The 18,619-nt window shown below is 41.5% G+C and overlaps 1 protein-coding gene across 5 annotated transcripts in view; it reads left to right on the top strand.

Annotated features, from left to right (window-relative positions):
• RIC1 (RIC1 partner of RAB6A GEF complex) overlaps nt 1–18,619 on the top strand; it is a 347,665-nt gene that overhangs the window by 159,575 nt on the left and 169,471 nt on the right. For 3 of the 5 annotated variants that reach the window (XM_036084159.2, XM_078061219.1, XM_036084158.2), the window contains exon 1: nt 11,138–11,504. The exons of the other annotated variants lie outside the window; for them this stretch is intronic. In XM_036084159.2, coding sequence (XP_035940052.2) covers nt 11,361–11,504 — 144 coding nt within the window. In that variant the 5' untranslated portion in view covers nt 11,138–11,360. Of the gene's footprint in view, nt 1–11,137; nt 11,505–18,619 lie in introns of those variants that run through there. 5 annotated transcript variants of the gene reach the window in all.

Below are 18,619 nucleotides of genomic sequence, written 5' to 3'. Positions count from 1 at the left end.
AGCTGAGTATGTGGAGATTTAACACCTCCCAGGAGCAGCCCTTCATTAATGACTGATATGAGTTGCTGTATAAATCTCAAACTCCCTCAGTTCTCAGGTAGAGTAACTCAGAGGCATGGGTTCTACACTGGTTCCCAGAATTCCTCAGAGGGACTAAGCACCTGTTACCCATCGTGCCAACATGCTTGAAAACACTCCCTTTGTTGGCTGTCTTCCCCACCTTGTCTTACTCCCCCAACTGGCACTTCCTCACATCACCACCCAAATAAACCACTTGGATGTGTGTTCTTTTATATATAATTTTTATTATGTTCAATTAGCCAACAGACAGTATATCATTAGTTTTTGATGTAGTGTTCAAGTTGCGTATGACACCCAGTGCTCATCACCACACGTATGTGTATTCTCGTCTCAGAGTCAGCTTCTGGGGGAACCAAAATGAAGATAAAGAGTAAAGGAAAGGTGAGCCTATGAAGGAAGAGAACCCAGTTAGAAGAGGTGCTACGTTACTGGAAGGGGAGCGTGGGGAAGCAGCTCATAGATGGTTCCCTGTTCTAGAAGGCGACAGCATCTTTGTGAGATAGGAGAGAAAGGTTTTGGAGGATTATTGAATCTTGACACACTGGTGGTTACTTGACTGCTTGGTTGGGTGGAATTCTTTCAGGAGTTCTCTTTTGCTCCATTCTTTTTTAACTTGTGTTTGTCCAAAGTTTCATTAAAAGTAAGAGAACCCAATGAATACAATTATTAATAACTGGAATAATAAAACAAGATAGAAATATCAACATGTTCTCCATAGAACACTGAGGATGTAATCGTAAGTAAATGGAAGAGAAAAAGTACAGATATAATTTCGGAGGAGGTATAACTTACAGGTGACATATGGCCTGAATATAAGAAAGCTATATACTGTTTCATATTAAATTAGGTCTGTTACCAACTTTGCTACACTTACAGGATAGTTTCTCCACTTGTGACTCTATGCCCTTTGTTGATTAAGTGGACTTCCGGTGGTACCTAAATACATTTTCAGGGACTAACATGAGCATGGGAAGCTCTTGCTTTTTTAAGGTTAATGGCAATATCAAGTGTTAACTATTGTGTTCACACAGCTTAATTCCTTGATTGTTTTTTATTTCATACACTCAACTTCATGTCTGCATTAACTGAATTTTGCCTGCTGGACAACTTTAAAATGTGTTAGATGCTGGTTGTATGGTCTGATTAAGTGTGTTTTGAAACTCTTGCTTGGGGGTATTGTTATTAGTGCTTTCATGATGAAGAAACTTAGAAATGCCCATTATTTTAATAAAATCTGTAGATTAAGAGAATGTGGATGATGGTCAATATTGTAATAACATTGTATGGTAACGGATGGTGATTATACTTATCATGGGGAGCACAGTGTAATGTACAGAAATGTCAAATCTCTACATTGTACACCTAAAACTAATATAACATGGTATGTCAACTATACTTCAATAATAGAATTTTTTAAAAATAGAGGATGATAAAACCTTTAGTAAATATTTCTTCTACTGAATACTTTAGCCACAAGAGGGAACTGTATGAGCAAAAATATGGTATTTTGAGGAATCGTTAGAGGATTTCAGCACCCATTCCCCATCCCTTGAGTCTTGAGGCATCCCAATATGTTTGCCATATTTTAGCCAAATAGTGTTTTCACCAGAGATCTGGACTACAGAGCTGAATAACCCCTCACTGCTTTTTAACAGACATTAACAGATAAACTGGTTTTTATCTGCCATATCATGGAAAGTTGTGGCCTTAATAGCAAAATATGCACAGATAACGGCCACCTTCCTTTTCTTTCTTTTTTTTTTTTTTAAAGATTTTATTATTAATCAGAGAGAGCGAGAGAGTACAAGTGGGGGAGCAGCAGAGGGAGAAGAAGACTCCCCGCTAAGCGGGGAACCTGATGCGGGACTCGATCCCAGGATCTTGGGATCATGACTTGAGCCGAAGGCAGATGCTTAACCAACTGAGCCACCCAGGCGTCCCACCACCTTCCTTTTCTAATCCACACACTAGGCTGATCTACACGCAGGTGCTTCCCCTTACCTGGTTAAAGTAAAAACATCCTTGCCATTTCTTCTTTGCTATGGAGGAATCCTGAGACAACCTCTGAGAACAATGAGCTTGCTTGGGGCTGGGAAGGTTTAGGTTGAAGGGAGAAACTGGGGCACCGTGCTCCCTTCTCAGAGTCCTGCAGAAGATCCTCCCATGCTGGGAAGCAACAGGAGGTGCAGCACAAGGCAAGAACACAATCAGACCCTAGGGACCTTTGGAGGAAAGTAAGAGCCTACAGTGTTACCTTGGGTATTTTTAGGAAGTCACTTGGGTAAGGAGAGAGTCTTCCTTTGGTGAATCATATATTGAATGAGGTGGGTGGGTTAATGTTGTTAAAATACCATCCAATTATTAAAAGGTTAATTCCTGATTCATTTATTGCCCCTGACATCATACCTGGGTAATGTGATTCCTTCTTCTCTCTCTTCCTTGCACTGCTTATTTCCAAGAAGTCACATGACCCTTTGGTTAAATTATTGTCTTCATTTTTGCTTGAGCTACGAAGGATGTCATCCTCCAGATGAATGTGAAAATACTGATCTCATTCATTTTCTTAGCAGAGTAATTTTTTTGCATGAAGGGTTGAGTAAGAAACAAATATTCTTAGGAATTAAAAAATTTAATTAATAAGTCAGTCTGACATAAATTATTATGTATATTGAGTTAGTGAGGATATAAGGTTGTAGAAAGAGACAATAGAGTGAAGTTGTTAGGTATTGGGTTTCTGGGCTCAAGTTTAGACTTCACTGCTTCCTCAATCTGTGAACCTTGAGCCTCTCTATAAACCTCAGTTTCTTCATCTGTAAAATAGGAATAATATCTGCCTCATATGATTATTAAGAGGATAAAAATTAATGCAGAGTTCTTAGAGCAGTGTCTAGCACACAATAAGGGCTGGATAAATACTAGTTACTATTATTTGTGAAACAGCACCAACCATTAGGAAGGTCTTCTTCGTGTCTAAGGCATGGAGTACTCTGAGCTCTAGGTTTCTAGCACTAAAAAAAGTGAAAATCTGGGGTGGCTGGCTGGCTCAGTAGGTAAAGCCTGCGACTCTTGATCTTGGGGTTGTAGGTTCAAACCCCACATTGGGTGTCAGGATTATTAAAAAAAATAAGATCCTAAAAAAAAGTGAAAATCTGATTAGATAGGTATTATCATCTTCATTCTACTGATGGGGAACATTTAAGGGGAGCTGAGAGGGCCTGCAGGGTAGCACGAAAGTGATGGGGATGGGCCAGGCAGTCCATTAGCATGATGGGCTCAACTCACTTGTTCTGGTTGCTATTGAATTACTTCAGGTCACGCCAACCACTTCCTCTCATCTGGTCTCTATGGCAGGGTTGTTGCATCCTTCAGATAGCTCTTTCATCAGGAGATCAAGAACACTCAGGTTTGCCAGAGAAGGGATCGTGCTCAGGGCAACTAGGAATGCAGCGTACTTTCTGACTTGTTTCCGTGCTGATAGGACAATGGAGAAATGTGGATCAGAGATTCTAGCACATGTGCAAAGAGTATAAACGGGGCATTTCCGCTATTTTACTCCTAATCAATTCTTTATCAACCTTATTAATACGCATGAGAATCACCGGGGTGTTTGTTGAAAATGCTAACTCTTGGCTTAGGATGTGGCTAAGTAATCTGCGTTTTAAATGTGTCTCTGGGTAATTTTAAATTTTAACAAACTTTAAAAAAAATAACACTTAGTATTCTTCTGGTTATAAAAGAAAAGCTTTAGAAAATGCTAACAATAAAAAAGATAATAGAAACCATTCGTGATTATACTTTGTATAGATGACGATTACCAATATCTTGATGGCTGTCCTTTAGTCCTTTTAAAAATATGCTGCCTAGGGGCACCTGGGTGGCTCAGTCAGTTAAGAGTCTGCTTTTGGCTCAGGTCATGATCCCCTGATCGAGCCAGAGGCAGGCTCCAAGCCCTACTGAGCGGGGAGTCTGCTTCTCCCTCTCCCTCTGCCCCTCCCCCCACTCATGCTCTCATGTGCATGCTCTCTCTCTTTCTCAAATAAATAAAAAATCTTAAAAAAAAAAAAGAAATCCACTTATATTCCTATTGGGTCTGGAAACTGGACTAGATACTATTTAAAGCCCATTCTGACTCTGATATCATACTTACAAGAGTTTTGCCATTCTTCGAGCATAAGGATTAACCCCGTTCAGACTAAAATTACATCCTGTGAAACTTCAAAGCTCAAGAACAAATCTTTAAGTGCAGACCTGCTGACATGACATGGTACAAAAGGCAATAATAACATTTCTTCAAAGATCACATACAGATGGCCAACAAGTATGTGAAAGGATATTCAATATACCTCACCATCAGAGAAATGCAAGTCAAAACCACAACGAGCTGTCATTTCACATCCACAAAGACAGATACTTTTTAAAAAAGGAAAAATAACAAGTGTTGGTGAGGTTGTGGAGACATTGGAAACCTTGTGCTCTGTTGGCAGGATCATAAAATGGTGCAACCTCTACGGAAAACCGCACGGAGGTTCCTAAAAAATTAAAAATAGAACTACATCTGATGCAGCAATTCCACGTCTGGGTATATATGGAAAGCAGGCACTTAAACAGATATTTGCAACCAAAGTTCACAGCAGCTTTTTCTCAAGAGCCAACATGTAGAAGCAACCCAAGTGCCCATCAATGGATAAATGGGTAAGCAAAATGTGGTATGCACACACACACACACACACACACACACACACACTGGGATATTATTCAGCTTTAAAAAGGAAGGAAAATCTGTCACAGCCTGCAATATGGATGAACCTTGATGACATCATGCTGAGTGAAATAAGCCAGTGATGAAAAGACAAATACCCTACAATTCCGCCTATGTGAGGGATCTGAAGTAGCAAAAAAAAAAGAAAATCACAGAAACAGAAGGTAGAATGGTGTTTGTAAGGGGAAGGAAGAAAAGAGAAGTTACTGTTTAATGAATACAGTTTCAGTTTTGCAAGATGAAAAAGTTCTGGTGATCTGTTTCACAGTTATGAATGTATTTAAGCTAGTGAACTGAACACTTAGAAATGGTTAAGGTGGTAGATTTTATGTTATGTGCTTACCACAATAAAAGAATATAAACCAAATTAAAAAATATATTAAGTAAGAAGAAAGAAAGAATATAAACCATACTAAAAGATAATAAAAAGGACAGTGTTGCCCTTTTCTAACATTTTGAATTGTCACAAAACAGTGACATTATACAGTTAAGGTTTGGTTCGATAAAACATTTTCATGGAAACTGCTAGTTTCTAGAACTATATTCACTTGGGGTTTATAATTCTTGAAGTTGTCAGATTAAACCTAGTGGAAAATATAATAATAATAATGGATGAGACTAGGACAGAAGTAAAAATTATTAGATACTGGAATGGTTATAAGTGGGCATTAAATTTAACTCCAAGCTCACTGATAAACATGAGAGAAAAAGGGCTAACACAATGACTGTGAATTTTTGTTCAAACTAGTGAAGACATGTTTGTCTGAATAGAGAGGGAGAAGGAGGAGGAGGAGAGAGAGAGAGGGAGAGAGGGAGAGAGAGGTCTAATTAGAATTATGGTGAACTCTCTATTCTCTCACCCTATGGAGTTAAACAATTTCTCTTTCCAACTCTTCTTGCTATTTTTATCAAGAATGCACACAGAAAATTCAGGTATGGCATTTTTTAATACTGGAAAACTGGTTGATACGTCGTCAAACAGAACAATTGTTATTGTTGGTGAATTTGAGTGCAATCAGGTCTGTTTCCAACGATTTTTTTAGTTTCTAAGAAGACCAAAGTGAAGGGAAAGAATAGTAACTCTTTTCCCATTTTGCTTGATTAGGAACCAATAGGCTTTCTCACTGCATTTTCTAGTTTGCATTCATGCTCCTGCCCAGAGTCTTGTTTACAAGCACAAAGGTCCATTAATAATAAGCCATCCTGCCTTTATGGTTAATTAAGTGATTCCAAGTCATATTTAATGCTGTTGGGAGGACTGGGGACAAGCTAGACTGGTTAGTCACATGTGACCAAAGTTTCTGAGATGTTCTTTTTATTTATTTTTAGCTATTTATTTATTTGAAATATTTTTTATTTAAATTCAATTAATCAACATATAGTGTATTATTAGTTTCAGAGGTAGAAACTTATGACTCATCAGTCTTATATTAAAACCAAGTGCTCATTACATCTCGTGCCCTCCTTAATGTCCATCACCAGTTACCCAATCTCCCACCCCTTCCCCTCCAGCAACCCTCAGTTTGTTTCCTATGATTAAGAGTCTCTCATGGTTTTTCTCCTTCTCTGATTTTGTCTTGTTTTATTTTTTCCTCTCTTCCCCTATCATCCTCTGTTTTGTTTCTTAAATTCCACATATGAGTGAGATCATATGATAATTTTTTCTCTGATTGACTTATTTCACTTAGCATAATACCCTCTAGCTCCATCTACATCTTTGCAAGTGGCAAGATTTCATTTTTTTGATGGCTGAGTAGTATTCCATTGTATATATATACCACCTCTTCTTTATCCATTCATCTGTCAATGGACATCTGGGCTCTTTCCATAGTCTGGCTATTGTGGATGTTGCTGCTATAAACACTGGGGTGCAGGTGCCCCTTCAGATCATTACATTTGTATCTTTGGGGTAAATACCTAGTAGATGCTCTTTTTAATTTAAATGTTTATACTTCTTATTACTGAAAATTTCAACCATATAGAAAAGGAGAGCGCGTAACACAGTGAATTTCCAAGTACCCATCACTTAGCTTCCAAGATGATTAACTCATGGCCAACCTTGTTTTATATATAACTCCATCTTCTACTCACCCCCAGGCTGCTCCAAAGGAAGACTCAGACATCATATCATTTGTGCTCAGATATTCATTACCCCAGGATAAGTGGTAATCAAGAGGCCAGTCCAGAAGCAAATATATCAATTGCACATAATGAGAGTATAATAAAAATGAATGTTAAAAGCATAAACTAAAGCACATCATCTTCCATGAATATTTTCATAGCCTCTTATGGAAGTCCCCAAACATCTGGAGTGGTGTGTGGTGCATTTGCAACCCAAATCCGGTCCTGGTTCTGTGCCATTTTCACAAGTCTGTGAATATGTGAAGTCCACAGGGCCTACTTTTGGTCTGGTGACCCACAGTGCCTTTCCTTCTAACCCACCTCTGACTAGTCTTGGGACCGTGCCTGAAACTCCACGTTATTGCATTACTCCTTTTGATCTGCCAGCATTGTGGGCTCCACCGAAAGCAGGACAAGTGGGATTTTATCAATCATTAGCAATTTAACTCTGTTTCACATAACTTTTTTTCTCATTACAAAAGTAATATGAGTTCATGATAGACAATGTAGAAAATACAAAAGAGAACATAAACAGCACCCATAATCAGGCGTAAACACCAATATGTTAGTGCTCATCTTCCTTTTTTTTTTTAAAGATTTTATTTATTTATTTGACAGAGAGAGAGAGAGACAGCGAGAGAGGGAACACAAGCAGGGGGAGTGGGAGAGGGAGAAGCAGGCTTCCTGAGGAGCTGGGAGCCCGATGCGGGGCTCGATCCCAGGACCCTGGGATCATGACTTGAGCCAAAGGCAGACGCTTAACGACTGAGCCACTCAGGCGCCCCCCATTTTGTTTTTCTAGGCACAATTACACTCCCCCCCCACAAACATAGGATATTTTACATTTTGTCTTTAATTTGCTTTCATTACTTGATAATATATAGTAAATATACTTCTCTATGATTAAATATTCTTCCCCAACATAATTTTTTATTTCTACAAAATATTCCATTCTAAGAAAGGGCTATAATTATTGTCCTTTTGGGGACATTTATTTTCTCTTAGTGACACCTTTGTAGGGTACTTTTTTTTTTTAGAAAGAGAGAGAGAGTGCACACACGTGAGGCTGGGGGTGGGGTGGGGGGGAAGGGCAGAGGGAGAGGGAGGGAGAGAGAATCTTAAGCAGGCTCCACGCCCAGTGTAGAGCTGAATGCAGGGCGCAATCTCATGACCCTGAGATCATGACCTGAGCTGAAATCAATAGTTGGACACTTAACCGACTGAGCCACCCAGGCATCCCTGTGGGGTACATTCTTAAAGCTAAACTCTACATACCAGTGTTTGTTTCCTCAGAAAATAATCATTGGATTAGTTGGGGCCAAGGGTATGCATAAAGATCTCTCCATTTTTTTTTTTTAAGATTTTATTTATTTATTTGACAGAGACACAGCGAGAGAGGGAATACAAGCAGGGGGAGTGGGAGAGGGAGAAGCAGGCTTCCCGCGGAGCAGGGAGCCCGATGCAGGGCTCTATCCCAGGACCCTGGGATCATGACCTGAGCTGAAGGCAGACGCTTAACGACTGAGCCACCCAGGCGCCCCAAGATCTCTCCATTTTTAAGTGTAATTCCAACTACACTTTAGAAAAACTGCACCAAATTATACTCCCACCAACAGTTTATAAATGTACTCCTGTTTCTGTGCACCCTTACCAACATTATTTCTTGTAAGAAAGTCTGTTACTTTGAAAACACATACCTGTTAGTTTTCATTGACCAGCTTAGTCTTAGCTCAGAATAGAGTTCCGTAAGTTCGACTAGATAGTGAGGGTGCTGGGATAGGAGGAGAGGAAGAAACAGAGAATGGATCGACAGTGTATTTTACAAAGTAAGGTTATGATATGATATTTGAAAGCTGGAAAAGCGGTCCATAAAGTTTCTACCACAACGTGGAACTCTTAAGTAAAGGGCTGTGGAGAGTCCAATATGGCACTCACCCCACCCCCCCAGCCCCTCACTGCCTCCAGCCACTAGCACAGTTCAATTCAATCCAGTCTCAAGATGAGTGGGTCTGCAGGAGAAAGGAGCACTTCTTTTCAGGCTTCTCTGCCACTCTGGTCCTGTTTCCTCATTAAGAAAGTGAGAATAAACATCACACCAGTATTACCCACATTGAAGGTTTACCGTGGAACTAAATCAAGTCATGTATTTGAAAATATTTTGTAAACCTTAAATGCCGCAAGAGTGTAGCAAGGGAATTCGATTCTGAAGTCAGCAAGTAGGGGTGCCTGGGTGGCTCAGTTGGTTTCCGACTTCCGATTCTTGATTTCGGCTCAGGTCATGATCTCAGGGTTGTGAGATCAAGTCTTGTGTCCGGCTCTGCGCTGGGCGCGGAGCCTGCTTAAGATTCCTCTCTCCCTCTGCCCCTCCCTCCTCTCTAAAATAAATAAATAAATAAATAAACTCAGCAAGTAAAGTTAAAACTGAGTGCAAAAAAAAATTATTAGAAGTTCCTTAAATTAGGCATGTGTGCAGTAAGATGCTCTCACTTAGAAGGCACATGAGAACAAAGTCCCTCTGAAGGGGAGCTGGGACAAATACATTCTCAGTAAAATTGCTGGAGGAATTGCTGTACTGTAACTGATTTTCATTTTCTCTCTCTTTCTGCCAAGTGCATAACAATCTAAGTCATGATGCAACACTGTTATTGTTCTACAGTTTTATTTTGGTAAGTCAAGAAATCTCCCTGGGTCTCTTTGTCTAATGGTGTACTTCAGCTGGATCAGGGTTTCCTCCAATTTTCATGTGACACATATTTTCAGAGTTTACTAGTCTCAGTGTGTGCCAGGCTGCTGTGCTGGATGTCGGAAAAAAAAACACCAGGAAGGAGACACAGTCCGACCACAAGAGGCCAGTGAGTGGTGAGGCAGTTTCAGCTTTGATTTGAGGAGTCCTGGGTTCTTTGATCACCTTCTGGGGAATGCAGTGAATGTTTAAAAAAATTATGGAAAAGTTACATATTTTGTTATGAATACCAGCTGCAACGCTACATCTGATCCATATTAAGTTACTTTGTTTCCTCCTTTGCTGCTTGTGTTGCTACTTTTTAATGTAACATTTGCTTTAAACCTGGGTTAACTCAACTATTTTTTAATTTAAAAAAGTGAAAAAATGCAAACTGAACAAAATGAGTGGACAATGAAAAGCAAGTCTTTTATTCTAAACTCCCCCTTCCCCCCTCTCTACACACACTCCATCCCCATTCACACCGTCCTCCTATTCAGAGGTAATCGCTGGGTCAGTACTTAAAAAGAAACAGTTGTTAAGGTGATCCCTGGGGTCCAGAAGTTAACCAAGCAGAGAAACTCTAAAGTCCGTTCCAACTCTAAAATTATGTCCAAGTCTTTTGTAGCATATATTCTACTGAGGGTGCAAAAAAGAGACAGCCTTGCCTTGTCTAACACTGTGGTTGGTAAAGGGACAGATGAATACAAATTGAACTCAGAATTACACGCTAGATTTAGAAACATGAAGGAAAGAGGACAGGGCTCAAACACTTTCATGGTAGGTGGTTTATATACGGATCGAATAAGGGCCCCCTCTGGGCTGTAAACTCCACGAGGGCAGGAACTCCATCGCGAGCTTTCACTGCAGACCTTGGCACACCACAGGGGCTCACTGGGCCAAGGACCCCACAACCCAGCACCGGGTGCGGGGGCGGGGGGGAAAGCAGGGAAAGTCACGTGACTCGAGCTCCCCTGCAAAACCGCCCTCCACCTCCGAGTTGCAGCGCCAGGCCCGGCCCACAGGCCTCACCAATCCGCGAAGGAAGTCAAATTTGGCTAAGCCGGGCGAGAGGCGTGTTCCGCGGGTCCAGTCACCCCGCAGCTGCGACTCGCCCAGGTCGGCCCACTTTCCCGTTAGTCTCAGGCGGCCCAAACAATATGCTCCAGATTGCAAGTGGCAGGGGCAGAGGGGCCAGAAGTGGGCAAAAGCGCATGCGTATTGACGCAACACGGCGGGAGCTCGTGAAGATTGGGGCGGAACTTCAGAGAGCAGAGCGAGGAGGACGGAGCAGCGTCCACTGCGCGTGCGTGCGGCTGCCCTTCCCCGGCCCGACCCACGCGGCGCGGCGTGGTGACGCCCGTGCGGCCCGAGGAAGGGGTGGGGCCGTGCCGGGGCGGGCCTCCGCGCTCCTCCCGCCCCCTCTCCATCCCGACTCTCCCTCCCCCTACCTCCCCCACACTGGGCCCCGTCAGCCCGAGGGTTCATTCGTCTCTCAGCTTCGCGTCGGCTCGGCCCGGCCCGGCTAGCGGGCAGATGCCCCGAGCTGCCGCTGCCGACGCCGCCGACTCGGCCGGTGGCGGTGTGGGAGGCGGGCGTCCGGCCCCGGGCCGCTGAGTGTGACGGACGGGGCCGGGGGCCGCCGGGCGCCGCGGTGTCGGCGCCTCCGCGCGGACCATGTATTTCCTGAGCGGCTGGCCCAAGAGGCTGCTGTGCCCTCTGGGGAGCCCGGCCGAGGCGCCTTTCCACGTTCAGTCCGACCCCCAGAGGACTTTCTTCGCCGTGCTGGCCCCGGTCCGCCTCAGCATCTGGTACAGCCGAGTAAGTAGAGCCGCCCGCCGCCTCTCGCCGCTCCCTCCCCGGCGCCCGGGCACGGTCCCGCCCTCAACTTCCACCCGGAGTCCCGCGCCCCTGCCCCTTGGCGCCGGACCCGCGGGTCCTCGGCGGCCGCGTCCCCGTTCGGCCGGGGCTCGCGGGCAGATGCGGCGGCGGCTGCCGAAAATCCGTGCGCCTCCCCGCGCCGGAGCGGCGACCGCGCACCGCGCACTCCCCGCGCGCTCCCTCGGCCGAGCCCAGACTTGCCCTCCGCTCCCTTCCCCCATTCCCCGAGGAGCAAATTTGTTTAAACTTTCCACAAATAGAAATCAGGGCGCTGTGAGTTCCCAGCCGTCCCCTGCTTTCAAGGCCGTGGTTCTGGAGTTGGGGAAAGCCTGTTGGGCTTCCCCCAGTGCCAGACTTCCGAGGCCTGCGAGAACTTCTTTCTAGCAGCTGCAGCCAGGATTCTTTAATTTTAATTTTCTGCAGCCAGAAAGGTCTGTTTGTCCTGCTCCTCGCTTCACCCCCAAACATGTCCTGCCCACTTTCGGGCTGGTCCCCTTCTCTGCTGCTCTAGGACTCCGTTAGAGAATTGTAGGGGGCTTCGGAGGAGCGGAAGTTGAACTCCAATCTGTCCGCGCTGCTCCGGGGTATTTAACACCTGGAAATAATAAGATTTGGGAAAAGCATGAGACTGAGTGCTGTGTTTGCTTTCTGCGGAGTGCTGGTTTTTCATTCTAGTATCTAATTACCGAGTAGGTAAGAGAAAAAAACAAAAAAAAACCTTCAAAAATAAGTAGTGGATGGGATGCTCCCCATTTTCGGCGAACGCTGCTCTAGGTCAGTCTATAAAAGCAACAGAATTTAAAAAAATGTACTTGTTTCCCCCCCCCGCCCCCGCCCCAAAGAAGGCAGTACTAATCGACGTCAGAGTGAACTTTTTCTCTTTTTATAGCTGACTGTCCGCGTGGAAATAGGTTGTGACCTTGGCTTTATTACATCTGTGTGGCACACTGGCTTTCCTGACTTAAGTTAGTGAAAACCCTCAACTGTCTGTCCTGATCATTTGAATGTTTATATAAAGTGCTTGACTGTTCTCGCACACAGCCCTGGTAAACGTGATGGTGGGATTTAGGTATTTCTGGTATCTTTTTTATGTGACTGTCATAGTTAGGCTGTAAATCAGACTATTTGCCATTGAGTTGGGGCCGATTTAATTTTTAAATATATATCAAAACAAAACAGGTCGTTACATAACCAGCAGTGTGACTGTTCAGTCTGGTGCTTGATTTCATTTTCGAATATGTATATTGTGTATCATTTGGTTGTTAGATGAGGAACTAATTCATTTACATTGTGTAGCCAGTAGGATAATTTTTATTTGCTTGGGTGTATATAACTGTTATTTTTAAAGTACATGCAGAAAAAAATAATTAGAACTTGAATGTTAAATTGTCTTCTGAATTTAGTATGAATTTCACTCTAATGTAACAGCCTAAAATTTAACTATCTCTAAAAAGGCAGACCTAATTTGAGGCAGAACTAAATACGAGGGATGAATAGACCAGAAGCCTGTAGGTTACTTTATTGCTCTATAAAAGAAACAAAAATGTGCCTCAACATTCTTAGGGATATTGTGAGTATTAAAAATACGTTTTTTGCGGGCGCCTGGGTGGCTCAGTTGGTTAAGCGACTGCCTTCGGCTCAGATCATGATCCTGGAGTAGCGGGATCGAGTCCCACATCGGGCTCCTCTGCTTCTCCCTCTGACCCTCTTCCGTCTCGTGCTCTCTGTCTCTCATTCTCTCTCTCTCAAATAAATAAATAAAATCTTAAAAAAAAATAAAAATACGTTTTTTTGCTTTTGCAGTTGGATACTGTGTAAATTAGGCAGTCATGAAATTTAAAACAACTCCTACACCTTTCTTTAAACTTCCATCCTCCACATAGATACCTACTTTCTACGAAGTCCTGGGGTTACCACCATTAAAACCCATTGTGCAAAGTTAGGTCTAGAGACTCTGGGTTCACAAGTATGAGGTGAAATGAAATGCAGGAATACCCTAGGGGAGCCTGCATGTTACGGTAACCTTGATCTCTGGCATCAGCTTCATCACTTTAAAAATCAAGTATTGGATCAGATGGTTGTAAGGTTTGTGATTATATAGCTGTGATGATAGGAAACAGGTGCCAGACTACAGCTTTGAGTCTCTTCTGCCTGGAATATGCCTGTTTTCACTCTGAAAGTTTTTTTGGGGTGTGTGTGTGTGTTTAATTTCTAAACTTACTGAAACTAAGTTAAAATCAGTTAGCAAACTTTTCTTAAAAGTGAAAACACTTCTAGCTAAATTGAGTTATCAGTTACTGCACAATTTAGAGTGAGTTGATTTAAAATGTTCACATGAGAACATGAAAGCTTTGTTTTTGGAGAGATACTGTACATACAAGTAATAATAGAGAATAAAGTGAACATTGAAGATCTAAGGAAGGGTTTAATGGAGTTGATGTCTTAAAAGCTGCTTGAGGGCATTTGGAGACAAGGAGAGACATGCACGAAGAGGTGAGGATATAGTATGATTTGCTTATTTGAAATTTTGTTGGATCTCTCTTAGCAAGTTAAAGTCACTTAGGGATGAATTTTTAAAAAGAGAAAATGTGCATTTAATAGTCTAAGCTGTTTTTTTTAAGTGTCCAAAATAATTGCTATGTTTAAAATGTTAAAATTAGTCATGAGACTATAAAAACATTAAAATCTCTAAGAATAACTTTTGTGCATTTTATGGGTCTTTTAGTGAACTTTTTTATACCTCTTATGGTTACTATTATGTACTCTATGTGTCTAGTTGTAGTATCAGTTTTATAGAGTCATAGCTCTTTAAAATTCTTTCCTAACTCCAAAATTAAGAGGAGCGCACATGTGGGGAGGGGCAGAAGGAGAGGGAGAGAGAGAATGCCAAGCAGACTCCCTGCTCAGTTGTGTGCAGTCGCCCGTGGGGATCGATTCCACGACTCTGAGACCATGACCTGCACCGATATCAAGAGTCTGATGCTTAATCAGCTGAGCCGTCCAGGCGCCCCTAGATATGTTTATGAACAAAAGATTTTCTACAGATACTCACTTTGCTTTATTTCATTTTTAGTGTGAAGGGTGTAACTTGTTTTCAGTGTAACATGTTGATGTAAATTTGTTTTCTCTACTTTGTGATTCTACTTAGAAGTTCTAAAAACTGCTCAGGAGTGGGGCGCCTGGGTGGCTCAGTCGTTAAGCGTCTGCCTTCGGCTCAGGTCATGGTCCCAGGGTCCTGGGATCGAGCCCCGCATCGAGCCCCGCATCGGGCTCCCTGCTCAGCGGGAAGCCTGCTTCTCCCTCTCCCACTCCCCCTGCTTGTGTTCCCTCTCTGGCTGTCTTTCTCTCTAGCAAATAAATAAAATCTTTAAAAAAAAAAAAAAACTGCTCAGGAGTTTATAACAGGGATCATCCATATATTTCGGAACCCAAAAAAGGGTGCTCAAAAAATGGTTTAGCACATATATGTTAGGTTGGGGTGGTGGAGTTATGACTTAACTGCTGGAGCAGTTGACAATGTATTTCTGCTAAGGGTGTTGTCAAAGGACTAGTTTCAGCTTTGGAAGGCAGCTGCACTCACCACTATACCACCAGCGCTGCACCTAGTTGCAGCTTTGGGATTGAAGTTGCTGTTTAAATCATGTTATGATTTCTGACTGACCCATTTATGGTTGTGGGAGACTGTGTTTTGTACTGTACTAGAGAGCCTAGAATTATTTCTCTAATATACTGGTGAATTATGAATATTAAGGTCCACATATGTGAACCACAAAGTGACACCTTAGAATGCTGTAATTCTAAATTAGTCTTATCTCAATTTTCAGGTCATTATTTCATATATGTAAATTATCCTTAAAAGTATTTTTGAACACCTTCTGTGACAGATAGTGTAAATAGGCAATATATGAAAGGAATGAAGGGGCATGTTATACATAACAAAACACTCTATCCAAAGATGTTAGTGTATTAATATGGTAAATGAAAATTTTGTGAGTAACCACTGTGAAGGTTGCTAATAAAAGGCGAAATAGGCAAATAATTACTGAGCTTATGAAATGAAGTGTGTCTTTGAGTAACCCTGACTAGAAACTTATGTTCTTGTTGGTGTATGCTAATAATAGAGAATAATGAAATAGATGTTCAAAGAAGCCATGTTGTAGGATTAGGTATATGGTTAACTGTGGACCTCAGGAAGGTCATTCAGTTTGTACCTACGTTTTCCCACTCTCCCATTTCTTACCTTCTCAACTCTGTTCTATTGCTGACTGCCTCCAGAGAGGCTTCTGTGTAAACTTACTGATTAGAAGTCTCTTTAGGGTTCACTGTTGGTTAAAGAATGAAGTTCAAACTCCTTAGTTTGCTATCAGAGACACTCCCCTCTTGGGATGATCACTTGCCCCATCTCTGCCTATCAGAATATTATCCATCCTTTAGTTTCTGTTGAAATCCTGCTTTCTCTATGAGTCATTCTTTATTTACCGTAACCAGAAAGGTTCATTTTTTTGATGAACTAATGTTTGTATTGTAAGTTTTGCACACATGACTTAATTTTCCAATTAGATTTTAAGTTTCTGGAGGGCAGAAATGATCTTCTTTTGTACTATCCATAATACCTTGCACAAAAGCATATGCTTAATAAGTATTTTTAAAATAATGGTATCCTGTGCATAGCAGAGAATTTTTTAAAGGTTTAATAAGTGGAAGGTTTTTAAATGTTGACATGTAATAAAAATAAACATGGTAGGTACTAAATTACAAGTTAAATTCAGAAAAAGCTATTTTAGAGAGGGTTATTTAAGTGAAAGTGAATTAAGTACTTTTTTTTTTAATTACATACAGTGCAGTTATATTAGAAAAGAGTAGTACGTGTTATTCACAGTAGCCAAAATAGGGAAACAACCTAAGTGTCTGTCAGTGGACGACAAATGGATAAAGAAGATGTGGTATATTTACACAATGGAATATTCTTCAGCCACGAGAAAGGATAGTTTTCCATTTGCAGCAACATGGATGGACCTTGAGGGCATTATGCTAAGTAAAATAAGTTAGACAAAGACGGATACTGTTTGATGGCACTAATTTGTGGAATATAAAAAAGCCAAACGCATAGAAAGACAGACTAGAATGGTGGTTACCAGAGGCTAGGAGGTATGCCCCAAAGAGAGTTGTTCGAAGTGTACAGACTTCAGCTGTAAGGTGCATAAGTTCTGGGGATTTAACGTGCAGCATAATGAGAATAGTTCCTAATACTGTTTTATATACTTGAAAGTTGCCAAGATAGTAGATCTTCAGTGTTCTCACTGTGGAAAAGAAATGGTAAACACGTGGCGCAGGTGTCCGCTCACACTGTGGTGGCAGTCATGTTCAAGATGTACGTGCATCAGACAATAGTACATCTTAAGCGTATGCAGTGTTGTATGCCAGTTATAACTCAGTAAGGCGAGGGGGAAAAGTGGTAGGTGGTAAAGAGTCCTCTACCAAAACTCAAACTATTGTGCAGTTTTATAACCACCAGTTGAACTCCTGGTTCCTAGTCTGTGTTTATATTGAAGTGACCTGTGGAAAGGGTGGTCCCACAAAAAAGCAGCAGTATAAATATTTAAATAAAGACATTTCATCCATCTTCTTCAGGTGCTTGTGAATCATTGATGTGATCCATATTACAGATAAACATTCTGAGTTTACTGTGGACTAGGTGCTTTACATCATGGGAAGCAGTGTTTCTTGAATTTAGGTCCTTCACATGCCTCATTCGTGATTTTTGCCCTGTCCTTATAGTATTTCTACAGTCTAACTTTTAAACTTGAAATTCTCTTTCAAAATAATTTTTATCTTTACAATAAATGGAAAGCTAGCACCACTTGGATGAATACAGGGTTACTATATGAGGAAACAATGAAAACAGTGTAATGAAAATCTAGGTTCCTGCCAAAGGCTCTTGCCCTTTTCTTAAAAGGAGCAGTTAGCAGATACATGAGAAGTGTTTAGAGGTAAACTAGCTCCTCTCACAGATTTCCTCTTTACCTAAATCAAAAAGATTGAAGAAGAGTTGGAAAAAATATTTTCTCACTGTATGATTAAATAGTACAGTGACTGTCACCTAAAATGGTGGTATAGGAAATACTGTGTTAAGGCATTGTATTTATTGCCAAATATGCAATTTATCAAATTAGAGTAAATTTACAATTTATTTATTTTTAATTTTTTTTTTTTTTTTTTTTTTTTTAAGATTTTATTTATTTGCGAGGGAGAGAATGAGAGACAGAGAGCATGAGAGGGAGGAGGGTCAGAGGGAGAAGCAGACTCCCTGCTGAGCAGGGAGCCCGATGTGGGACTCGATCCCGGGACTCCAGGATCATGACCTGAGCTGAAGGCAGTCGCTTAACCAGCTGAGCCACCCAGGCGCCCACAATTTATTTATTTTTAAAAAAGATTTTATTTATTTATTTGACAGAGAGAGAGACAGCAAGAGAGGGATCACAAGCAGGGGGAGTGGGAGAGGGAGAAGCAGGCTTCCTGCGGAGCGGGGAGCCCAACACGGGGCTCGATCCCAGGACCCTGGGATCATGACCTGAGCTGAAGGCAGACGCTTAACGACTGAGCCACCCAGGCGCCCCTACAATTTAAAAGTATTTAAAAATAATCTAGAATTCAAACGCCACAAAGTGAGAGAATTAATTAAAAATATTTTATTGACTATCAAGCATCAGTTGGTTGGAATCAAGGTATCTTACCTTTCTTTTAAATTGATTATAATTGCTTTGAGTTGCTATCCCAAACCTGTCCTCCCAAGTGATTTGCCTTATGTCCATAATATATCATACATAAATTTACATATGAGATTCTGAATATTACTGTGGGTATACAGTAGAATTTGCTGTGGTTTAATTTTCTAACAGCTTTATTCAAGTGTATGAGTATATTGTAAATGCACACTGATTTTTTAGTAAATTTATAGAGTTGTGCAACCATCATCCCAGTCTAGTTTTAGGACATTTATAGCAACCCAAAAAGTGTCATGCCCATTTGCATTTAACTTCTGCTCCCACTCCAGC

This window comes from Halichoerus grypus, chromosome 14 (assembly GCF_964656455.1).
Source record: "Halichoerus grypus chromosome 14, mHalGry1.hap1.1, whole genome shotgun sequence".
Lineage (NCBI taxonomy): Eukaryota > Metazoa > Chordata > Mammalia > Carnivora > Phocidae > Halichoerus > Halichoerus grypus.
This window is presented reverse-complemented; position numbering and strand designations above follow the sequence as displayed.